Source organism: Rhincodon typus, chromosome 31, assembly GCF_021869965.1.
Source record: "Rhincodon typus isolate 14 chromosome 31, sRhiTyp1.1, whole genome shotgun sequence".
NCBI classification, from domain to species: Eukaryota; Metazoa; Chordata; class Chondrichthyes; order Orectolobiformes; family Rhincodontidae; genus Rhincodon; species Rhincodon typus.
The window spans coordinates 22,179,020-22,204,514 of NC_063362.1; the positions used below are offsets into that span (position 1 = coordinate 22,179,020).

The following is a 25,495-nucleotide window of genomic DNA, read 5'->3' on the forward strand; positions in this document are numbered from 1 at the left end:
TTGTTGTCTCGGATTTTCCAGCATCTGCAATTTCTACTATCTCTAGAGTAGTTAGGTGCTTGTTTTTGATTGGTGCAGACTTAATGGCTTTTTTCTGTTACTTTATAACCTGTGTGTAGTAGTGGCTGGTTAATCTTCAGTGGTCAAAAATGCATGAATTCTGTTTGAGGTGATCAGAATTGACAAGTTCGTTTGGGGACACGGTAAAGTCACATAATTAAAATGTAGCTGTTGTCATTCCTGTATTTTCTGGCATTTGTTTACTTCTCGTCTTTGCAGAAGTGGTCAGAGGGAGTCGGATCCAGGGGTCTGTTCCTAAGTCCAATTAAGACTGAATGAAAGTACCTGATGTAACCAAAGGTTCACCCTTTGTGATTGCTTTGTAGTACTATGCTTCTTTGCTATGAAGTGACCATGGTTTGTAGCAGATTGCAGTGCTTTGTCCTGATGAAGTTTTATAGATTCGGTTTTTTTTCTGTTTCTTAAGGTTTGTTCCTCTAAATGGCAGTTCTTCTAACAAACTTCCGAACTACGAAAACACTGCTTTATTCTGTGTATCTGGGTTCCAGTACCTCATCCTGGCAACGGTACTTTCCAAGGGTCACCCCTTCCGCAAACCACTCTATTCTAATGGTAGTTGTCTCTTTACTTAAAGTGTTGGAGCTACATATGGTTTATATCTCATGGGATTGTAAAGATTATGATTAAAAACACAGTAAATTGAACACCTTGATGTTTTAATATTAATCTCCATATATACCATTAATATTGTGTAAAAGTCCAGGTAATTGGTTCATTTGACTGATGATAGCACTTTGTCATAAAATATGTAAGACTAGATCACTGCCAGTTTTCCTGGATGGCTGGCCATTCCCTGACAGTCTGAGGTTTAGGAATTTGTAAGAGGTATGAATTATAGCTAAGCTGTTTCCATACAGTTGGAACACCAGCATCAGCTGACAACATAGAAAAATGATGAGGTATGTCCTGATAAATCCGAGTCTTCTACTTAAAACAGTTGCATTACAATCGATGTATTCTCTTAGTTGGACCAGAAACACACACACTTTGGCAATAAGAGCAGTTCATAGTCTAGGAATTCTGCAGTAACTCACTACCTTATCCCCAAAGCCCGTCTACCATCTACAAGGGATTAATCAGGGTGTGATAAGGCAGCTCCAATAATACTCAACACTATTCAACACAAAGCAGCCTGCTTGATTAGCACCATATCTAACTCTCCAAAGATTCATTCCCACTACCAGTGCGCAGTGGCTGCAATGTGGTCCATATACAAGATGTACTGCAGCAACTCAAGACCCCTTCAAAGTAATCTTCTAAATCCGAGACCAAATCACCTGGAAGGGCAGCAGATGTGTGGGAGCATCATCACCTGCAAAGTACCCTTTCAAACCACGTCGTCATTGCTATGCTGTTGCTGAGTCAAAATTCTGGAACTCCCTAGCAATGTGAATTTACTGTGAGTTCAAGAGGATGGCTAAATACCAGTGTTTCAAAAGTAATTACAACACTCACCCCATGAAGAAATAAATTTAATTCCCTGATATCTATAAGTCCATATAGATCAATTGGCTCAGTGTAAAGTTTTGTTTTAAAAAATACTTGTAAACGCATTAAGAAATTTTATTATGTACTATGTAAATGTTGTATTGTGTACAGTATTGAAATAAACACCTGACAGCACTCTGCATTTTTCTTTCAGTGTTGTTCCTGCTTTCTTTGATTCTGCTGTACACTCTGATGGTATTTCTGACACTTTATCCACTCCAATTCGTCCGCCAGATTATGCAGCTGATGCTCATCGCTGATGTGAAATTTAAATTTTTGCTGCTGGGATTTGTAGCATTGCACTTTGTCACTTCTCTTCTATTTGAGGTAAGAAATGGCTTTAAAGCTTCAGTATTTTAACCCTTGTGCTGCTCAGCTAACCATCTCTGTCCATGAAGGCATTGTAGAAGTGACCACTGCACAATCCTATTGGAGACAGTCATGTCTTCACACTGAAGATACCTCCATGTTGAAATGTAGAATTTTATAGTACAGCAGGAGGCCATTTGGCTATACTGGCTCTCAAAAGAGTTAGCCATCTTGACCCATTCTGTTCTACTATCTCCATAGCCCTCTAACTTAATCACTTTCAAATATATACCCAGCTCTCTTTTGAAGCTTCCTATGGAATCCGCCTCCACCACTCTCCCAGGCAGTGCACTCCAAATCTTAACTCTTGAGTAATGAAGTTTCTCCTCATCTCACTCCCAGATCTCTTCCTGACAATCTTGAAATTGTAACTCCCTAGGTAGTGACATACCAACTAGTGGAAATAGAATACCTTTCTTTATCTTGTCAAAATTGTTCATAATTTTGATCACCGGTATAAGGTCACCTCTTAATCTTTTCTGCTCCAAGGAGAATAAGCCCTTTGTATCTGGAAAAAGTCCCATATTCCTGACATCATTCTAGTAAATCTCCTTTGCACTTTCTCCAAAGGTGTTTAATATTCTTCCTTAAATAAGGTACCCAAAACTGAACACACTACTCCAAATGTGGACTGACCAATGATTTGTAGAAGTGCAGCATATTTCCTTGGTTTTATAATCTATACCTCCTATTTAGAAACACAAGGATCCTATAAGCCTCCTTTAACTGTTTCAACTTGCCTATCTTCAGAGAATTATGCACTTGAACCCCAAAACACCCCTGCGCCTATACTCCCCTCAAAGTTATACCATTCAGTTTGTATTGTCTGTCCAGGTTTCTTCCACCAAAATGCAATATCTGTCATTTCTCTGCATTGAAACTCATTTGCCAGGTGTTCAGCCATTTGGCTAACTTATCAATGTCCCTTTGAAGTTGCCAGGCATCATTCTAACAATTCACTATTCTCCCTAACTTAGTGCCACACAACCAGAAGATACTATTACCATGCTAAATGTAACAGACCTAGCAACTCAAAACTGGGCATCCACAAGCGCTGTAGACCACCCACAGAGTTATATTTGACAATTTGTAACCTAACTGCCCAGCATATCCCTGACTCTAACGTTAGTGTAAAGCTGGGAGATCAACTCTGGTTCAATGAAGAGTGTAGTAGGGCATGCAAGGGGCAACACAGGCATTCATAAAAATGAGTGTCAAGTAGATGAGGCTACAGCACAGGACTATTTATATGCAAACAGTGGAAGCAGCAAGTGAAAGACAAAACTAAGTGATCCCACAAACAGTGGATTGGATGTAAGCTCTGCAATCTTGCCACATCCACTTTTAAATGATTGTGAATAATTTTAATAAAAAACCAAGAGTCTTGTCTTTCAACGTTAATTCCTTTTACCACTGCAATGCAGTGGTAGCAGTGTGTACCATCCACAAGATGTACTACAACATGCCAAGGCTCCTTATACAGCACATTACACACATGATCTCTGCTACCTAGAAGGACAGGGGCAGCAGATACATAGGAATATTACCACCTGCAAATTACCCTCCAGTCTCTCACCATTCTGACGTCAAACTGAATCGCTTTTCATTCATTGTCACTGTGTCAAAATCCTGGAACTCCCTTCCCAATAATTATTGATGTCCCTACACTCCAATGACTGCGGTAGTTCACCACCACTTCCTCCAGGATGCTTACGATGGGCAATAATGAAAAGGATTAGGGAGTGAAGTTAACTGTACCTGTTGGTATTATGGCACAGCATTTACTTGTTCAGCTACCACACATTCTACAGAATGCCCTTTGGATTTATTTAGTGGATTAATGCAGATCAGAAACCAAAGCTAAATAAAAATCTTGACTATGGATTGTTTGGGAAGTTAACGATTAACAGCATTTAACAATAATCCTCTTGTTTCAGAGATTTATAGACAGCGGATTACTAAACCAGTGCTTACGGCCCTTGTGCAAGAAAAAATACTCCAGAAAACTATACAAGAGACTTGAGAAAGAACTCTGCCAAAATTCTGCATGGCCTCCTCTCGATGAAGTTATATATGCTGAATCAGGAAGGGTTGTCCACTTTGAATAACACATTCCACAGAAGCAAGCAAAAGGAGTAGGGCCAGTTTATAACAACAAAATTTGCTACAGCTACGAATTTATGCATCTGGAAACAAAATCTGAAACATGTAGCCCTTCCCCATATTCCCTGGGAGGAAAATGTATGGTGGGTTTTGAATGGACCAAGCTGGAATTTCCCCTTTGAATACCATCTCCAGTATGAAAGATACAGGGCATTCTGCCAACTCTAGGCTAAATCAGCTGTTTTTTGGCATTCAAAGACTTTTTTTAGCTTCTAATTTCCCCATATTGTGGGAAACTGAATTCTTAAAATTGCCTGTAGTAAATTATTGCACTATTTATTTATACATTATGCTTTGCAAAGATTTTTAACCAAAAAGTGGTAGGGAAAATACAGCTTGGGGTCTAACAGTGTGTATGGATAGGTAGGTACTTGTTGTTTGAAGGCCTGGATGGAAGGTTGTAATTCCAGATGGGTTAACCCCATCCATCTGGGTATTGATTCATAAACTCATGGATGAATGATGGAAGTTAATCGTGGAGTGTTTTCCAAGTTTGTAAAATTTCTCCACTTTATATTTCCTCTTCTCTCGTTATGCAAGTAAATGCTCAGCAGAGGTATAGTTCCATAGGTGCTTGTAGCCTTCACACACTTTATTAGTAGCCATTTCACATTTTTTCTTTTGTGTCCTGGGTTGGGGAAGGGGATGAATGTGCTTCTTCACTTGATCCTCCTATCACCTAAGAATTCTCAAAGCAGTTGGAGTGCTTAATTTTGCTCCCTTCTTCCTGTAGCCCAGGATTTTGGGGCTAATTAGTTTCCTAACATCAGACCAAAGGTTAAACCTGGGTCAAGTAATTGTATTTATTTCTTGAGCTTTTGGGTAAATGTATGCCGACTGTACAGAGACATCTAGATTCTTATTAGAGAAGGATTTAAACTGTAAAATAGATGATAAATACCAACTCAAATTATGTTTATAACCGGAGATTACTGCATTGTGATTTAGATGGGAACAAATTAATTTTCATCAAGTTCAATTAGCTTTAAGCAGTAATATCCAATTTTTTAAAAAAATAGATCTCTAATTCTGGATTTAAAATGCTCCTTTTTGTAAATGTCAGTGTAGCAAACAAAACCAACAAAAATGTATCATTCGTTAAGAAAACGACTTGTTCAAGGACATGGATTAGATGAGGTTCAGTTGGCAATGAGCAGCTTCACTGGCTTCATTTTCTACACTCGTCTCTAATGTTCACAATAGGAAAGTGATCATCATCATTGGCAGCACTAAGTGGTGCAAAAGAGAAAAGAAAAACCTGAAAACTAATGATCTCCAAAAACAATCTTGTACTTCAAAAGTGAATGATACTCCACTGATATTGAATGTAGCTTTGTGCTGGAATATTTTACCTGTCAAAGGTTAACAAAAACTGAAAGAACTGTGGATGCTGGTCAGGAACCATCTGTGAAGAAAAAATCCGAGCTAACATTTCGGGTCCAGTGACCCTTCCTCAAATGATGGTGGCTAGGAAAGTGTTGGTTTATACTGCAGAAGATAGGTTGGGGGAAAAGGGGTAAGGAGTAAATGATAGGTGAGGATTGACCCCAAAGAGAGAGAACAACAGTTGGACAAAGCAGTTGATGATAATCTGGCTAGAAGGGTGAATAACTTAATGGGATTGTTAGTGACTAACAATAGGTAGTGTGTAATGGCAGGCTGTGTGATTACAAGGCCTGGTGGATGGGGTAAGAGTTCAGGCCCTAAAAGCAGAAAATGAGGTGTTCTAACTTGTGCTGAGCTTCACTAGAACAGTGCAGCAATCTGGAGATAGATGCTGGCCAGGGAACAGGGTGGTGTGTTAAAGTGGCAGGCAGCTGGAAACTCTGTCGTTTTTTGCAGGCAGTCACCCAGTCTACGCTTCATTTCCCCAATGTAGAGTGCACCCCATTGTGAGCAGCAAATGCAGTAGACGAGACTGTGGAAAGTGTAGGTTAAGTGCAGCTTCACCTGTAATGGGCCCTGGATACTGGGGAGGGGGGAAGGTAAATGGGCATGTGTTACAACTTTTAGCGGTTGCAGGGGAAGGTGCAGTGGAGAGTAACAGTGTCAATATGCCATGTAGCTGTTACTTTGAGGCTGGTTTTGCAACAGGTAAATGGCATCCCACTTTCAGGTTTTGTATTTCACTTTGGGAACAACTCTGATCCATACTCTTTGCTGCATTTGACCAGTGAATACATGTAGAATGTTTTTTTATAACAAGGTGGAGATTTTGTACAGTTTACAGGATTTTTTTATAAGTGCTGTTATATTTTGTGCCACTTTTACACAGAGCATGCCTGCCATGTAAATGCGTTGTCAAACTGTACATTATATTATGTATAAAGATTTTATTTCTGTGCTTCACCTATGTCATTGAGAATCTTTGTATCTGGCCATTCCCATGCGTACTTTAGACTTCTGGGGCTATCACCACCTTGTTAATGTGACCATTTAAAATTCTCAATATGCAAATTTGTGGTTTCAGCCTTTTAATCTCAACTAGCAATCTAGCCTTCACTGTTCCCTCCTTTACATCAAACCTTGTGATTAGGATAGATGATCAATTTTTCGCACATCTATTTTCTCTTTACCCCATTTAAGCATAGTAGGATATTTTCCTTGATTAAATTCAATGCTATTTCACTCAAATAGCATTGAATGCAATTTATTTCCATTTTTTAAAATAACAATCTAAATTACACAGCAAAATAAATTTATTGTCTTCCATAGCTGAAACAAACCACAAGGTTTTACAATAGATAAATTCAGATACCCATGACTATGCAGTTGCAGCCTTGGCTTGATATGTTGCCATCATCTTCTTAATCTCAGCAATTGCCAGACCTGGATTTAGACCCTGTAAGGCAGGCAAACCATTCAGTTGATTTAGTGAACATTTAGTATCAACAGATAAGTTGCTTCATGGGTAGTTTTGCATTGGCAACCACATTAAATTGGAATTAAAGGTTTGCACATTTGGAGACCTCAGAGTTGAGGGCAGAAAAACAATAAAGAGAACCTTCTCAAACTTAATTTTCAAATCTTGTCTTCATCTCCTGCCCCTGTTGTCAGATTAATTACAGCAATTTCCAATCAAAAAACTTTTTTTCTGCGGGCTTGCTGTCTCCTTCAGGATAGTAGTCAACGTATCCTTGATTATCACCACAAACACTATTTCGGACGATGGTCAAGGCTGAATAGACATTCTGTTTAGCCGGAGATTGTCTCAATTTCTCCATCTTCAAAACTACCTATGTATCTCTGTATTGGCACTTGTCTTTCACCCTTGCCTCAGTTTATCTAGTAAAAAGCTCATCCATGCATTGGTTACTTCCAATGATAAGATGTCATGACAATATCTCATGATGGTTTTTGCTGGTAAATGACAATCCTTTGAGGTCAAGCAGTGCTGTGTCATCACCCTCCCCCTTTTCTCCATCCACCATTCTTTGTCAAGAATGAGCTTCCACGCAGTGTGGACATTGTCTACAGGACGTACAGAAAACATTTCAACCTCAGCCAGTTGTGAAATCTAAGAAAACTACACGAGCCTGCCTTGCTTGTAGAACTCCAGTATGCGGATGACAAAAATCTTAAAGCCTCACTTGATGCCTTCGCAAAAGCATACTAAAGAATTAGCTTCAGTCTCAACTTTAAGATGACCCAATTCCTTTACCAAACTGTTCCAGGTCAAGTTCTGGTCCATCCCTCCATGAAGATCAACAGAAATCCTCCCAAACACGGAACATTTCCTTTACCTGGGAAGCCACTTCTCATCTAAGGCTGACCGATGCAGAGATTCAACATTGCATCCAATCTGCAAGCACCACTTTGATGCCTAAAGCAGTCATCCTTCTGATTCTTAAATGGCTCCAAAACTTAAGACTATGTATAGATGCCACCTCAAGACCTTTTGTAATACCAGTAATGCTGTTTATGACTGATTCTCTGCATCATGTGGGAGGACAGGCATACTATCATCAGTAACCTGAAGTGGCTAATATCTCCAGCATTGGAGGTCATGATCATCCAAAATCAACTCTGCTGGGCCAGCTACATGATTAGGATGGCCTGAGGTCGGACTGCTAAAGCGGCTTCTTCGTCCAACTTCAGGAAAGATTTGAACAAGAGAAGAACAACATTTAAAAGACATGTGAATATGAGCCAGACAGGCTAGTGGGATTTAGTTTAGCTTGGGAACATGTTGGCATGGACTGGTTGGACCAAAGGGTCTGCTTCTGTGCTGTTTGACTCTGACTCTATAAAGGGTTCCCTCAAGAAATGAAACATGTTGATGGGAGATCTTTGTTCAGAAGGAACAAATTGAGAATGCCTGTCAGTTGGCAAGAGAAAGTACAGAAAAGGAATCCAAAATGAATGCCAACAGTCAAAGTCAGGGACTGCTTTCACTCCTGGAAACACGTGCCAGACATTCAGTTGCAGATGTGTCTCTAGGATCAGGCTCAGGGTCAGCCACTCAAGGACCCATAGAACCCAGTAACACGAAATTTCCTCAGTAGACAATCATACTTGTTAGCAACTGATTGCTGACTGAAGAGTTAAAAGTTCATCCGTGCATTGGATGAGTTGTGTTTAAAGGTAACCAGTGATCTTTTGGAAAGCCTAACACTCTTATGTTGAGTTTATCCAAATCTTTGCTGTCCTGTAACCTACACAATCTGAGATCACCTATTCCTACTGGATTTCAAGCCTGGAATTGCCACCTCTTTTAAAAAAAAAAACACATTTTCAAATTCTTCCTTGAACCATTTTTCTTCATTCCAGTAACCCCGAACCCTAAGATAAAAGCACTCAAGTTTTAGCCTCTTCCCAATTTTTTCTCTACTACTGGCAACCCCACCTTTATCTGTCCATGTTTTAAAACATATCTAATTTACTGCATAAAACTTGTGTTAGCTGTCATTTTGATAACATTGTGAAGTACCTTGTAAATGCAAATAGTTATTTTACAGTTCAGCAAATATTCCAGGGAGTTAATTCTAAAAGGGAATAATGAGTAATTGTTCCTTCCTGCAAGTTCTCTCACTGCAATGAGATTTGGCATTACAAAGTAACAGACTTCTTCTAACTGTAAAAACACTTACTTTTGGACAGGTTCTTGTGCAATTCATAATGGTATGGCAGCGATAGAGGGAGAAAGGATCCTGGAGTTGAGCTAACCGCTCCTCTGTGAACTCATCCCTGGAGTCAATCATCCAGCGATAGGCCTGTAAATGTGAGCAAGATGATGAAGCCAATCAAAGTAAATTTGGTTCAAACATTATGACAGTCTGAAGCATCTTAAACTACAAGCATCTTCAACTAGAAGTAAAATAATCTCCACTAGTATTTTAAAAATTCATCAGGCAAACAGTACCTAAACCATGCAGAAGTATTCATGAATCTCAAAGATGGAGTCTGCCTAACACTAAGCCTGGCAAGTGTCCAGTGAACACTACAAACAGATGTACACCTAAGCTCATTACTACATTTAAGAGGGCTATTTAGATCCAAAGTTTACCAGTCCCATAATTCATTTCAGTCGATGACTTCCTGTTAAAGTATTTTTTTTCCAGTTCAGAAGGTTATGGGTTAAGAAAGACATTCCAGAACTTAATTCCCTTAAACAACAGGTGTACATTTGTAATTAAGGGTGTGCTGGATTGCCAGGCATCATCATATAACTGAAGCCTTGTCTGCCTATTCTGATGTTTTTTGGGATGACAGACATAATTATATGAAAGCATATCCTTCTTTCAATCAACAACTTGACTCCTGTTATTTGTGAGTTGCACCAATCAGATCTGCCATATGTTATAGACAGCACTTGCAAACTCTAAACTGGCTTGCTGCTAAGCACTCCGAGTTGTCCCAGGGCTATGTTAAACATTTTAAGAGAACCAAATTACTACAACACTTTTTCAACTAACATTTATATTTCTGAATATTTTAAACTGCAAAAAAAAAAAAAAAAAATCAGTATGTGGTATATAAATTTATTTTCCTAACGGCTCAATAAACCTCTTTTGCCAGAATAATACTCATTCCTGAATTCATCCATGTTCAGCTGTTCTCTCACCCACCAACTTGTAAAAAAAAAATTAGTAGCCACTTCCCTCTAGTTTTATGTCTTCTTACAACATGCTGGATTTAAAGCCTTTGAATATTTTACGACCGAGTTCTACTCCAGCACCTGGTGTACAGGTGCTATGATTAGTGTGCTTGAAATAGGCACATTTCACGTTAAGAGAAATCAAGAAAACTATTTGAAACAAGGCTTTCAGCCAGTGGGATTAACCTGGCAGACATAATGGCCTCAAATGCTACACCTCTGTAGTATCAATTTTAAAAGGCTTTTATTAAACTTCCACGCCTGAGGTCTGCACAGCAAAAGGATATTAGTAGAATGTTACAAGGCTCTTCACGAGATCAATATTAAACAAAATGACATTAAGTCACACACAGTCAGATGACCAACTGCTTGGTTGAAGAGAGATTTTGAAGAGTGCCTTAAAGGAATAAACATGTGGAGAAGGAATATTACAGAGCTTAGACCCTAGGCAACTGAAGACCTACCATCAGCAACAAGAGGCCAGAATTTGAGACGCACAGGTATGAGAACCAACAGGCTGGAAAAGATTACAGAGACAGGGAGGGGCAAGGCCACAGAGAGAAAATGATCAAAACAGGAATGAGAGTTTTAAAATTGGCTTCCAGTCAATGTTAATAGGATTGCTGGTGGCATGGGACTTGCTGTGAGTCAAGACACATCCAATTTCCAGCAGTTGGAACACCCTCTGAAGTGTGTACAGATTCTATTCAGAGGAAATGCATTTACCTGCATCAGGACAGCAGGCCCCAGGTATTTATCTCCATTCCACCAGTAACTGGGACAGCTGGTACTGCAACAGGCACAGAGAATGCACTCATAAAGACCATCCTGACAAAAACAAACAGATTTCATTCAATTCCAGCAAACAAAACCCTTCTGCACAGATTCCTAACATAAATATCATTGTGTATCAAAATGCAAAAAACAGGTGAAGATACAGTCAGAAATGTGATAGATTTTAATGCAATGCAGTTTTTATTGGAGCATGGATGAAGTCATTCATAAAATACCAGCTAAATGCTCTACAGAATATTAAAAAGGACTTAATACATTGGAGATTGCCATCTTCAAACGAGGCCAATGTATCGGAGTTGCAACATACAAATGTGTTCACAATTACAGGTCAAAAACTATCTCCAGTTAAACTGGAGACCATTTAATTAAATTTAATGCTGTTAGATTAATATGGTGAGTTTCACCAGTATGTTCTTTGAAGGTTAGAATCAATGTGTTCATGCATATGCTTAAAAAAAACCAAATGTAGAGTGAAAACATTCCACAATCTCATCTTCGTTTTAAATGTCAATTTTATTAGCCACTATTAGGATGGGTAAATTCCCTGTTCTCAGTTTAAGCTTATGAGTTTCTGGAAGAGTTCTAGATTGCTTTATATAGGTCATCCCAAGCCTTACCAGTTTCTGTCTGTCCTCAATTGATTGCAGGTACTGCTCCTTGCCCTCTTGAGATTCATCCTTTCTCTTCAGGTATGGTTCAATTAACTTATACTGAGCATAGAAGTTACTCAGGTCCTGCAGCAAAAAGCAAGACAATCAAACATTTAAAGACCGCACAGACGAATTGCAAATAGTTATTCATCCCTGACTAGCATAAAAATAAACAGGAAGTGTGGTCAAACTATGGCTAACAAGGGAAATTAGGGATAGTATGAAATCCAAGGAAGAGGCATACAAATTGGCCAAGAGAAAGCATACAAGCAACAGACCTGAGAAGTGGGAACAGTTTTGATTCCAGCAATGGGAGACAAAGAGACTGATTAAGAGGGGAAAATAGACTGGGGAGCCAGCTTGCAGGGACCATACAAACCAATAGTAAAAGCTTCTATAGGTATGTGAAGAGAAAAAGGTTAGTAAAGACAAAGATCGGTCTCCCACAGTCAGAAACAGGGAAATTTATATAATTTATCATCATTTTAAATCTGAGCGATTCTTTTTAATGTTAGCAAAGGTATTCAGGGAGATGGGCCAAAGGCAGATATATGGAGTTAGGCCATAGATCAGCCATGATCTCACTGAATGGTGAAACAGGATTGAGGGCTGAATGGCCTTCTGCTGTTCTTGTATAAACTGGGGAACAAAGATGGCATACTTTAGTGCTGTCTTCACAAAGAAAGATGAAAGTAACATCCCAAGAATTTGGGAGAGCACAAGGCCTAATAGGAAAGAGGAACTGAAGAAGTTAAAATTAGCAGGGCAATGGCAGAGGAAACTATCCGAACTAAAGGCTTATAAATTCCCAGGGCCTGATAATCTTCATCCCAGAGTATTTAGGAAGTGGTTCTCTTCCAAAATTCTATAGACACTAACAGTTCCTACGGATTGGAGGATAGTTAATGTAACCTCACTATTTAAGAACAGAGTCAGAGAGAAAACGAAGAAGTATAGACCAGTTAATTTGACACTGGAATGGGAAAAATGATAGAGTCTATTATAAAAATGCAATAGCAGAATACTTGGAAGTATAGTGACAATATAAGACAGTCAGCATGATTTTATGAAGGGGAAGTTGTGCTTGATAAATCTGCTGGAATTTGAGATTGTAACTAATCGAGTGAATAAGAGGGATCCAGTGGATGTGGTATACTTGGGCTTTCAGAAGGCTTTTGATAAGGTCCCACATGAGATATTAGGATGTAAAATTAAAGTGCACATTTTCGAGGTAGTGTACTGACATGGATTGAGAATTCATTGGCTGACAGGAAACAGAGTTGGAATAAACAAGTATTTTTCCAGTTGGCAGGCAGTGACTGGTGGGGTTCCACAGCAAACAGTGCTAGGATCCCAGATAGTCGCAATATATTTTAATAATTTAGAAGAGGTAACAGGTCATAATCTCCAAGTCTGCAAGTGACACGAATCTGAATGGGTAGGTACGCAGTGAGGAGGATGCAGAGAAGCTTCAGTGTCATTTGATAAGTTGAGCAAGTGGGTAAATACACAGATGTAGTATAATGTGGATAAAGTGAGATTATCCACTTTGGGAGCAAAAACAGGCTGGTAAATGATCTGAATGGCAATAGATTGGGAAAAGGCAAGGCACAATGATACTTGGGTGTCCTCATACACCTGTTGCTGAAAGTAAGCATGCAGATGCAGCAGGTGGTGTAGAAGGCAAATAATATGTCGGCCTTCATAGCAAGAGGATTCGAGCACAGAAGCAGGGATGACTTGCTTCAACTGTACAGGGTACCCATAAGATTACACCTGGAGTATTGAAGAGTTTTGGTTATCTTATGTGACGAAGGATGTTCTGACTATTGAGGCAGTGCAAAGAAAGCTTACTAGACGGATTCCTGGGATGGCAGAATTGACGTACAGGGAGAGACTGGATCAGTTAGGATTATATACATTGGACTTTTGAAGAATGAGGGGGGAAATCTCAGAAACCTATAAAATTCTAACAAAATTAGACAGGGTAGATGCTGGAAGGATGTATTCTATGACAGAGGAATCCAGAGTGAGGGCTCAGTTAAAGTATATAGGGTAGGCCTTTTAGGACAGAAATGAGGAGAAATTTCTTCACCCAGACAGCAGTGAGCATGTAGAATTCTCTGCCACAGAAACCAGTTGAGGCAACTGAATGTGTCCAAGAAAGAGACAGAGATAACAAGGTGTAGAGCTGGACGAACACAGCAGGCCAAGCAGCATCAGAGGAGCAGGAAAGCTGATGTTTTGGGTCTGGACCCTTCTTCAGAAATGAAGGGTCCAAACCCAAGACGTCAGCTTTCCTGCTCCTCTGATGCTGCTTGGCCTGCTGTGTTCGTCCAGCTCTACACCTTGTTATCTCAGATTCTCCAGCATCTGCAGTTCCTACTATCTCTCTATCCCAAGCAGGAGACATTTTTTTTCAGGAGTAAAAAGGGTAAGAGAGTAGGGGGAGAAAGCAGGAACAGGGTACTGAGTTGGATCATCAGCTATGATCATATTGCATGATGGAGCTGACTCACATAGCCAAATGGCTTACGCCTGCTCCTGTATCAGCAAGACATTCAAATAACACCAAAATGGAAATTATTTCAGTGGACAGGTTTAAAACAGATACACAACAAGTTAACAGCAAGTTAATTTCAGTGACAGAACAAAACAAATGATCTTAAATCAACATCAGAAAATATATTTATTGCTGTAATTCACCCTGCAGTGTGCCTGTAACTTTATCTATGTCATTGTGGGGAACAAAACAGAAGCACTGGAGCAGATGAACCAATTGAGATTGTGAACGATGGACAGAATTGCATAAATATCCTGAAATATTCAGAATCTACTAGAGACTCAAGTTGAACATTCTAAACATACAGATGATAAATAGAAAGTTTATAAGCCTTTTAAAAAGTGGGCTCCTGATAGTAATAATGCAGGTTACAAAAAGTACAGAATGCAGCCTGCATGGATACAGAGACAATAAACAAAAAGGGGAAAAGTGGGAACTCACTGGAACAAGATCCTTCACCACGTACATATGAGGTAGCGGGTAAATCTTTGTCACTTTGCCAAGATTGCTGTCGATTTTGCAGGTGCAAGCCAATGTATTGCTGCCATTGATGTTCATGGCACAGGAACCACATATTCCTGAGAATAGAAAATCTATGTAGAGTTGATCATGTTTTTTGATTATTTTCACAGAAACTCCTAATCTGCACAGTATTGTTTAGTTTAAACTAAATGTACAAGCAGTCACTCTAATTAACCACAAGAAGTGACTGGCAAGTTTATCAGCATTTGCATTAAAGAAAATCAAACTATGAAATGGAAAAGGACAGAGTAGATTACACTAATGCTGGATGACATTAAATTCACCCCAGAAACACAAGTATTAGCATGACCACTACAGCAGCGACTAATGGAAGGAATTTCAACACTCTGCCCCAGACAAGACAAACAGCAGGTTCAAATGAGGAAACCAAACAGCCATCTGCCTACTTTGGTTTAATCACACATTTTTGGGATTGAATGAGTATTCCACACCAAGAGGTACACTGAAAATCTGAACCTCACAGCCTCACTTTATTATTGAGTCATATTTGTCAGTGATTTAGATTTAATGTCTCCAACACAGGTTTCCATGAGCCAGTTTAAGAGAGGCAAGAATTGCCAATCCGGCAGGCAAGTGCTCGTCCAGCCCAAGCAAACCTGGTGCAAATCACTTGCCCATTTTCTTGTGAGACAATCTCTATTTCTTGGAGTCCTGAATCTATCTACATCTCACCTCCTAAACATGTCCTACAGATTTAGAACTGATCTAAGTAGTCCATGACTGTTATCTTAAAATGTTGCCTTTCACAGACACATCATCCAGCATTCAATATGTCCAGCTGCTGGATGAGAGTCAAAGCAAAAAAAAAAATTCTGGTGAATTTACTGCTTTCGTTAAATTTAGAAGATCCTCCTCAATCCAAGCATTTGACAGATATTACCATCCTTTCCGAAAATGTTGCTGCCTTAGTTTCTCTGATCTGTGACCCTTCATTATTTTTTACTACATGGACATCATTAAATTCACTTGACAATAAGCTAGGTCTGATTTTGACTGTGTCATAATCCTTTCACATAATAGATTACAATTTTTCAAAATTTTGCTTTATAAAATGATTGCCATAGATTCTCAGCGACATACAAACTCCACACATGGTCATGTCTGTCTGTCACGGAGCCAGCGGTTGTGATCCCACAGCAGTGGCTAACAATGAAGAAACTACAAAATAAATTCTTGGTTGCAGACTCGTTGGACATTTGGGCCTTGTAGATGCAGGCATGTCCTAAGGCATTGGCAGTGACAGTAAAAACTAGTCATAAATACCAATTCATGCTTGGATACTTTCAAGAAGAAACCACAACCTTCAAAGGAACATTGAAACAGCTGGTGACACCGCAGTGGCATTGCAAATGTCTGAGATTTACTAGTCAGTAATAGAAAACCTTTTGTCACTCTCCACACCTAGGCACACAATTATAGTGATGGCTATTTTAAAAATGGGATCAACAAACATCTAGATATATACACTCTTACCTCACCTAAGGCCTGACTAATGTTCACAGATGTGAGACTGTAATGATTCATCGGAAATGCAGACATTGATCTGTCACCGTCACCATATCACCTATATACAATACCACTCACCTTCCCTGCAAGATCTTCGGAATGTCAGTGTGGAGTCCACTTCATTCTTGATCTTGATAAGAGCGTCTAGTACCATCGGACCACATCTACACATGTAGTGTCACAATAGTTTGAAATATCAGTTTCAATTCTCTCAAACACAAATTGTATTTGTATATTATCTTTAGTGTAGTTAAAAGTCCCAAAGCATTTGACAGGAGCTTAAACAGACTAAAGCAAAGTCTGAATCAAAGAAGATATTAGGATTCTGATCAATTCTTCAAAGAGCCAAGTTATAAGTCCATCTTAATTAAGGAGCAAGAGTTGGATTGTCAACAATGTTGTAGGAGTGAAATTTGAAAGTTTACATCGTAAAAGGCCAGAAACACACTCAACAGTTGTTTGGTGAAGTAAGTAGAAGATGTACAAAGGCCAGAGATAGACAGGTGTAGAACTGAGAAGGTTTCACACGTTGAACACATTTCCAGAAAACGTCTGTTCAATCTTTGCTGTAATGAGACTTTTAGGTGAATACAGAAGTAAAACAGAAGGACTATAAGGAAGACAGCTACTCCTTTGTTGCTGGAAGAGGGGAAAAGTTTCCAGAATACAAATAATCAGGAAATGAACACAGACTGTAATGTTAGACCCATTTCTTGAAGTGTTGGCAATGGCACAGGGGGAGCCAGAGTGTTTGGAGATTTCTCAGTAGTTTTCGCTCTGGTCATTCATCTCACTCCCAAGTTTGACTACACTTGGGAGAGTGTGCATATGGACTACTGAGGTGTGGGCTTGGCAGGTCAGCAGGTCTTTTCCAATTTCATCACTGCACTTCACCATTTTAACTCTCCTCGAAAACAATCAAAATCCCTCTATCCAAAATAGTACCATAATAAAAAGGGCATACTGTAGTAAAATTTAAATCAGTAACAGTCTGTCCAGTGCAATCAAATGCATACCCTGTAGCATTTCCCCTTGGAGCACTTACGCATTTAGATCAATCTCATAGGTTTGCATTCGAGGCTTGTCACCAGGCTTATCTGGATTCCACCTGTAAATCGCAAATTTTTTAATGCGAGATGCTGCTTGTGCTGCAGTAGCAGTAGCTGCCGCTGTCTGTGAGCTGCGAGATGACTGCAAGGGAACATAAAGCCATGATCAATTCATGAATCGTATTTCAAACGATACGCGAACAATCAAATTTCTCTTGTACACCAAGTCAAAGTTCACAATGGAAAAAATGTATCCAAAAAGATTTGTCTAGATGGGTAACCAAGATATGACAATGGCTAATATCATAGGAACAAGGACTACAAAAATTACTCTAGTTAATTAGATGGGGAGATTTTGTGATGGGTTGTGTATCAGACTAGCTACATTTTTGTAAAAGAATAATGAATTTTATTGAGAGATAGTAAGAACTGCCGAAGCTGGAGGAACACAGCAGGCCAGGCAGCATCAGAGGAGCAGGAAAGCTGACGTTTTGAGTCAGGACCCTTCTTCAGAAAATCATTTTAATGAATTTTATTGAAGTTGCTTTTTAACTCATCATTATCATGGGTAGCATTTACTCAAAGGAATGGTTTATCCAATGGCTTACAGTAACTAGGTATCCCCAAGATCACAAAAGTCAAGTAATCTGCAAGGCTTTACATTTCCCACTCAGCCCAAGGAGCGAGTCAAGGACAGAGACACAGGCATTGTCAGTAAAGGATTGTTTTTGGTTTGAGGAACTTATGAAATATAAATAGCAGTAGGCCGCTGGGTCTCTGTGCCAGCTTCAGTAAGATCATGGCTGATCTACCTCTGCTCCACCTTCCAGCACCATCCATCCAAGTCCCAGAATACCAAAAAAATGGATCAATCTGTCTGGAATACCTCAGTGATTGAGCATCTGCAGTAGAGAGTTAAAAAGAATAATAATGCCATGAGTGGATAATTTCTTCTTAATCTCAGTCCTAAATGGCTAATTCCTTACTCTGAGACTATCAATCCTGGTTCTGGCCACCTCATGAAGGGAACTATCCTCCCAGCATATACACCATCAAGTCCCTTTTGTGTTACATTTATATAACTCTCACCCTTCTAAACATTAGGACATAGAGGTCTAATCACTTAATTTCTCCTTAGAACAATTCCCTCATGTAAGAAACTTCAGTGTACTCACTCTCAGGCAAGTATGTTCTTCCTTAGGTATGATCAGAACTGTACACAGTACAAGGTGTGATCGGATAGAGATTTGGCTGCTTTTTTGAGGTTCATCCTAACCAGCTCCACAATGAAAGACCCAGTGCTCTACAGACTGTTATCAGCAATGTACACAGGCGAACATCAACAGTGCTTAGAGGATCACTGACTTGGTGAAAGAAGCTCTTTAGTCTGCCTGAAACGCGTTGGTCTTCCAATTCAAAAAACTTGTCCTCAGCTGAATGTTGCAATTTGGCTCATTCCAAAGACCAGAGCTACGTGCTAAGGGATGCATTAAAGCTTGGAGCAGCAGCTGGCAAGGCCCAAGGGGAGCAGTCATTACCTGAGACCTTTCATTCATGTTGCACCAAGGGGCTGGATCTATAGAACTCCTTGAGCTGTGTGATTGACAACAAACATGAGAAGCCTGGGAACTATCGACCTGTGAGTCTGACATCAGTCGTAGGTAAATGTTGGAGGGGATCCTGAGAGATCAGGAGAGGCAAGGACTGACTAGGGATAGTCAGCATAGCTTTGTGCTTGGGAAATTGTGTCTCACAAAACTTGATTAAGGTTTTTGTGGGCGTAACCAAAAAGATTGATGACAACAGTGCAGTGGATGTTGTCTATGTGGACTTTAACAAGGTTCCGCAGAGTAGACTGATTAGTAAAGTTGGAACACTTGGGATTCAAGGAGAGCTTGTCAACTGGATACAAAATTTGCTTGATATTAGGAGAGAGAGGGTGGTGGAGGAGGGCTTTTTTTTGGACTGGAGGCCTGTGACTAGTGGTGTTTCGCAGGGCTCAGTGCTGGGTTTACTGTTTGTCATTTGTATAAATGATGTGGGATGAGAATTTATGAGGCATAGTTAGTAAGTTTGCAGATGACACCAAAATTGGATGGGATAGTCAACAGTGAAGAAGGTTTTCTAAGATTACAAAGCGATCTTGATCCATTGCGCCAAAGGGCTGAGGAGTGGCAGGTGGAGTTTAATTTGGATAAATACAAGATTTTGCATTTTGGTAAAACAAAGAACGGCAGGACTTATACAGTTAATGGTAGGGTCCTGGGTAGTAGTGTTGAACAGAAACCTAGGGGTTCAGGTAGATAATTCTTTGAGTTGCATCACAGGTAGACAAGGTGGTTAAGAAGGCATTTCGCATGCTTGCTTTCCTTGCTCAGACCACTGAGTATAGAGACGTCATGTGGAGGTTGTTCAGGATGTTGGTGAGGCGACTTTGGAGTACTGTGTGCAGTGTGTACTGTGACTCTGGTCACCCTGCTATAAGAAGGATATTATTAAATTGGAGAGGGTGCAGAAAATATTTACCAGGATGATGTTGGGTCTGGAGGATTTGAGTTATAAAGGAGAGACTGAATAGGTTAGGGCATTTTTTACTGGAACGTAGAGGTTAGGGGTGACCTTATAGAAGTTTATAAAATCACGATGGGCATAGACAAGGTGACTAGCAAAGGTTTTTTTCCTAGGGTGAGGGAGTTCAAAACTAGGGAGCATATTTTTAAGGTGAGAGGAGGAGGATTTAAAAGGGACCTGAGAGGCAACTTTTTCACACAGACAGTGGTTCGTATGTGGAGTAAACTGCCGCAGGAAGTGGAAGATGCAGGTAGAGTAACAACATTTAAAAGAGATTTGGACAGGTGCACGAATTGGGAAGGTTAAGAGGGATATGGGTCAAATACAGGCAAGTGGGGCTAGTTTAGTTTGGGTAAATTGGTCAGCATGGATGAGTTGGACCAATGGGTCTGATTCCGTGCTGAATGACTATGACACAACAAGGCCCAGTACAAGACTCATTTGCCTGAATAATCTAACCCTTTGTAATAAAGACCAACATACCATTTGCTAACCCAATTGCTTAGATTATCTTCATGTTAAATGCAATTTGTAAACGCCAAAATTGAAGTGTCTCTAAACATTTTTGAATCTCTAGTTTAAAATAATCTGGTTTTCTAATTATCTCATAAAACACAATCCCCACACAATACTCAGTTATGATCTTGCTCACTCATTAAACCTGACTTTATCCCTTTGCAGTCTCTTTGCATCTTCCTCGCAGCTTACAATCCCATCTAACTTTGTATTGGAGCTTAGATACAATGGAATCAAAGAATTCTTAATGGGCAGAAGGAGACAATTTGGCCAACTGTGTCGCACCAGCTCTCCAAATGAACTGTGAGACATTCTCCTGCCTTTTTTCCCTATGACCCTGCATATCAATTATTTGAATAGAAACACTGAAGGCCCTCTTAAGTGCCTTCAACCTGCCTCCACCACACCTTCAGGCAGTGCAGTTCAAATCCTAAGTACTCACTAAGTGAAAACATTTTTTCTCACATGCCATTTACTTCTTTTGCAAATTACTTTAAACCTGATTTTTAATGAACTTATTCATTCATTAACAGTTATTCATAAATTAATGTAAATTACTACAAATTAAATAATTACACTTGCTGGTCAACCAATCCTCAAGCCTTGCCAATAAGTTAATGTCAACCTATCGGCCCATATAAAAGCTTTTTGGCATCTCAGGAGGAATATTTTAATCTTGGAATGCAGATTCACCAGAACTAAACTAGGATTTAAAGGATTAAATTATGAAGGCACATTGCATAACTTTGGGTTGAGCTTGAACATTCGCGGTGTTATCTAAAATCAGAGGTGCTTAAAGTTGCAACAAGAATCAAACGATTAGATATTGAGAAGCTATTCCCTTAGTGGGAAGTTAGTAGAAGTATCCAAAACAGTCATAAAATTAAGAGCTAAGCTGTAAGTAACATATATTTCTTGATATAGAAGAGTGGAAATGTGATATTCTCACACTCAAAAGGCTGTGGATATTGCAGGAATACAAATTTTCATGAGGTAAGAATATGGGTTGAAGACAACTAAATTCACTTAAAGACGTGCACAATGACAGGTCAGACTTGAGAACTGGAAAGGCCTACTCAAGTTCCTAAAAGTTTAAACAAGTTTAAGAAAGTCTCACTAAGCTAGCTAGTTTTGAGAGGATGGCATGGTTGGCCGTCAAAGGCAACAGTTGGAAGAATAACAAAACTGTACCACTGATTTAGTTGTAAAGGTCATCACTGTGCAGAGTCCAAAATCCAATTATCAGAACTTAAACACCTAACAGAAAACGTGGGTACAAATTTGAGAGTAGCCGTCTCAGTCAATGACTGATAAGGAAAGTTTGGGTGAGCTTTAAACTGGTGGGACAAAAACAGAGATTGCTGGAGGAACTCAGCAAGTCCAACAGCATTTGTGGAGAGTTAACATTTTGAGTCCAGTGACTGTTCTTCAGAACGGGGTAGGGGGAGGAATTAAGCCATTCATGCTGTGCATTTGCAGCTGTTTAAAATCATATATTCTAGCTCAATAATTCAATGAGCTTGCCACTTTCAAAGAGAAATTCAAGATTCTTATATTTTGTCATGAAATTTGTGGTAGTGTTTAGCAGATCCATGATAAGGCAACAAGAGAAGATTGTCACTCTAAACCATGCATGTAGTGCTTTCCAGCAGCAGCTAGAGTTGGCTCTGCTGGCAAATTGCATAGTTAGGGCTACGGATAGGGTTTTAAATAGTGGGGGGGATGGGTTCAGTTGCATTGAAAATAATGGAAAAAGTTAAAAGCGGGTGGGTGGGGGTGGTGGGGGTCTTAGCAGAGGTTATTACAGTTTCCAAAATGTGCATCAGGACAGAGTATGGAACGGGTTAGGAATCTAATTTTGGGCAAGGCAGATGAGGGGACAACTATGAGAAGGGAGACAGTCAACTCAGGATTGAGGGTGTCAACTTAAATGCACACAACATACGAAATAATCTAAATGAACTCAAGAGCGCAGATTGAAATTGGCAGTACGTTGTTGTGGGTATCACAGGGATGCAAGGTAGTCAGGGCTGGGAACTAAATATCCAAAGATACATGCACTATCGAAAGGGCAGGCAGATGGGGCGAGGTTGCCTTGTTAATAACAAATAAAATCAATAGCAAGAAGTGTCATAGAATCTGTGTAGTAGAGAGTTGAGGAAATACAAAGGAACAACCCCCCCCCCCCACCCCACTCCCACCCCAGCTGAAAGGAGTCACGTACAGGGCTGCTAGCAGTCAGGATGTGGGGAAGAAAATAAATCAGAAGATGGAAAAGGAATGTAAGAAAAACAGTATTATAATAATCACAGGGAACTTCAGTGTGTAGGTGGACTGGAAAATCAGATTGGTGGCAGATCTCAAGAAAAGGAATTCCAGGAATGTCTATGAGATTTTTTTTGGAGCAGCTTGTGGTACAGCCTACTATGGAGCAGGCAATTCTGGATTTGGTTATGTGTAATGAGGCAGACTTGATTCGGGAGCTTAAGGTGAAGGAACTCCTAGGGAGGCAGTGACCATTATATGACAGAATTCACCCTGCAGTTTGAGAGGGAGAAGCTGGAATCAGACGTAATTGCATTACAATTGAGTATAGATAACTACAAAGACGAGGGAGGAGCTGGCTGGAGTTGATTGGAAGGGCAGCCGTGTAGGGAAGACAGCAGAGCAGCAAGGGCAGGAGTTTCTGGTGGTAATTTGGGAGACACAGCAAAAATTCATCCCAAGGAAGAAGAAAAGGACTAAGGGGAGGACAAGGCAACCATGGCTGACAAGAGACATCAGGGACAGCTTAAAAGCAAAACAAAAAGTATACAATGTGATGAAGATGATTGGGAAGACTTTAAAAACCAGCAGAGCCAACTATAAAAGCAATATGGGGGTATGTGGGGGTGGCAGGAAGGAGGCAAGAGAAGATGAAATATGACAGTAAGCTTGGTGGCAATTTAGAAGATTACAAGAATTTGTTTTAGAAATCTAAAATGTAAGAGAGACAAGAGTGGAAAGTGGAGACCTGGAAAATGAGGCCAGAGAAGTGGTAATGGGGAACAAGGAAATGGTGGAGGAAGTGAATAGATACGTTGCATCAGAGATAGTAGGAACTGCAGATGCTGGACAATCCGAGACAACAAGGTGCAGGGCTGGATGAACACAGCAGGCCAAGCAGCATCATAGGAGCAGAGAGGCTGACGTTTCGGGCCTAGACCCTTCATCAGAAAAGGGGGAGGGGAAGGGGGTTTTGAAATAAATAGGGAGAGAGTGGGAGGCCGATAGAAGAGGGATAGAGGAGAGGAAACAAATAGGTCGAAGAGGCGGGGATGGAGCCAGTAAAGGTGAGTATAGGTAGGGAGTTAGGAAGGGGATAGGTCAGTCCAGGGAGGACGGACAGGTCAAGGGGGCGGGATGAGGTTGGTCGGTAGGAGATGGAGGTGCGGCTTGAGGTGGGAGGAGGGGATAGGTGGGAGGAAGAACAGGTTAGGGAGGCAGGGACGAGTTGGACTGGTTTTGGGATGCGGTGGGGGGAGGGGAGATTTTGAAACTTGTGAAATCCACATTGATACCATTGGGCTGCAGGGTTCCCAAGCGGAATATGAGTTGCTGTTCCTGCAACCTTCGGGTGGCATCGTTGTGGCACTGCAGGAGGCCCAGGATGGACATGTCGTCTGAGGAATGGGAGGGGGAGTTGAAATGGTTCGCGACTGGGAGGTGCAGTTGTTTATTGCGAACCGAGCGTAGGTGTTCTGCAAAGCGGTCCCCGAGTCTCCGCTTGGTTTCCCCGATGTAGAGGAAGCCACACCGGGTACAGCGGATGCAGTATACCACATTGGCAGATGTGCAGGTGAACATCTGCTTGATGTGGAAAGTCTTCTTGGGGCCTGGGATGGGGGTGAGGGAGGAGGTATGGGGGCAGGTGTAGCACTTCCTGCGGTTGCAGGGAAAAGTGCCGGGTGTGGTGGAGCTGGAGGGGAGTGTGGAGCGGACAAGGGAGTCACGGAGAGTTGTCCCTCCGGAAAGCAGATAAGGGTGGGGAGGGAAAGACGTCTTTGGTGGTGGGGTCGGATACGTTGCATCAGTTTTGATCAGGAAAGAAACCAGTGGCATACCAAAACTTCAAGAGTCAGCACACAAGTGAGTTTAGTAGCCACCACCAAGGAGAAAATACTGGGGAAGCTGCAAGGTCAATAAATCACTACATCCCAGAGTTCTGAAGGAGATTGCGGAGGCATTTGTGGTGATCATTCAGGAATCACTGCAGCCAGGGAGACTCTCAAAGTACTGGAAAATGGTTAATGTAATACCTATGTTTAAGAAAGGAAGCAAACGACAGGAAAGCATAGGCAGTTAGCCTGATCTCAGCCGTTGGTAAGATTTGAGAGACCAGTATGAAGGATGATATTGCAGAGTACTTGGAAATGCATGGGAAAATGGCGCTGAGTCAGTACAACTTTGTCAAGGGGAGACAAATGATCTTAACTTCAAAAGACGACACCTTTGACCGTGCAGCCCTTCCCCAGTACTGCACTGGACTCTCAGCCTTGGGGTTTCAAGTACTTAAATCATAGAAATAAGCCCTTAACCCAAAAATGAAAGGCTCGGGGGAAGAGAGTATTACCAACGGATGCCCTAACTTTGATCAGGTCGTCACGATTTCGATGCCGGCCAGCACCCTCGATGCCGCCGCTGACGACCTTTACACAGCGGCCACCACATTGAGGACGCGCGCATCAACCGCCACTTCCTCGGGGGGGAGGCTGCGCGAGGACGCGGCATCAAGGTCAGATGTCATTTCCCTCACTGGATACCGCTCGCGCTGCCACCCTCCCTCACCTGGAGACGGAGCGCCCGCCACTGACCCCAGGCCCCGCTACGCCTCAGGCACATCGCCGCCATCTTCCTGGGGAGTCTGAAGAAACAGAATAAACCGATCCGTAAGCGAGTCGCAAACGCCAACGCTGTGTTCCCACAGAGTAAAACCGGCTTCGAGCGAAAGGACAGAATCCGAAGATGAAACCAGCACTCTCGGTTATGTAAGGCAACCGGCGAGTGTCAATGAAAAAAATCCTCCGAATGACGCTTACGCTCTACGCCGTCCGCTTCGTTTCAT

General features: G+C 40.9%; 2 protein-coding genes across 2 annotated transcripts in view; one reads left to right on the top strand and one right to left on the bottom strand.

Annotated features, from left to right (window-relative positions):
* LOC125486639 (polyamine-transporting ATPase 13A2-like) overlaps positions 1 to 6,450 on the top strand; it is a 10,783-nt gene extending 4,333 nt beyond the window's left edge. Inside the window, exons 4-6 of the mRNA XM_048614982.1 lie at positions 488 to 633; positions 1,724 to 1,896; positions 3,876 to 6,450. Coding sequence (XP_048470939.1) covers positions 488 to 633; positions 1,724 to 1,896; positions 3,876 to 4,046 — 490 coding nt within the window. The 3' untranslated portion in view covers positions 4,047 to 6,450. The remainder of the gene's footprint in view (positions 1 to 487; positions 634 to 1,723; positions 1,897 to 3,875) is intronic.
* Positions 6,451 to 6,782: 332 nt separating this feature from the next.
* Positions 6,783 to 25,494, bottom strand: sdhb (succinate dehydrogenase complex, subunit B, iron sulfur (Ip)). The gene is made up of 8 exons (XM_048614981.1): positions 25,219 to 25,494; positions 17,301 to 17,446; positions 16,334 to 16,419; positions 14,648 to 14,784; positions 11,611 to 11,727; positions 10,925 to 11,026; positions 9,192 to 9,314; positions 6,783 to 6,943 (listed from the first exon to the last, which is right to left on the bottom strand). The coding sequence occupies exons 1-8, from the start codon at positions 25,279 to 25,281 to the stop codon at positions 6,866 to 6,868; spliced, it is 852 nt and encodes a 283-aa protein (XP_048470938.1). The 5' UTR covers positions 25,282 to 25,494; the 3' UTR covers positions 6,783 to 6,865.
* Between the last annotated feature and the right edge of the window lies 1 nt (position 25,495).

Excerpts from the sequence above, each read along its gene's own strand:
- sdhb (XM_048614981.1), bottom strand. The coding sequence starts at position 25,281 with ATGGCGGCGATGTGCCTGAGGCGTAGCGGGGCCTGGGGTCAGTGGCGG. Across the intron at positions 16,420-17,300 it reads TATGAGATTGATCTAAATGC|ATGTGGTCCGATGGTACTAG; the intron begins GTAAGTGCTCCA and ends CTACATGTGTAG. Across the intron at positions 11,728-14,647 it reads TGGTGAAGGATCTTGTTCCA|GACCTGAGTAACTTCTATGC; the intron begins GTGAGTTCCCAC and ends TTTTTGCTGCAG.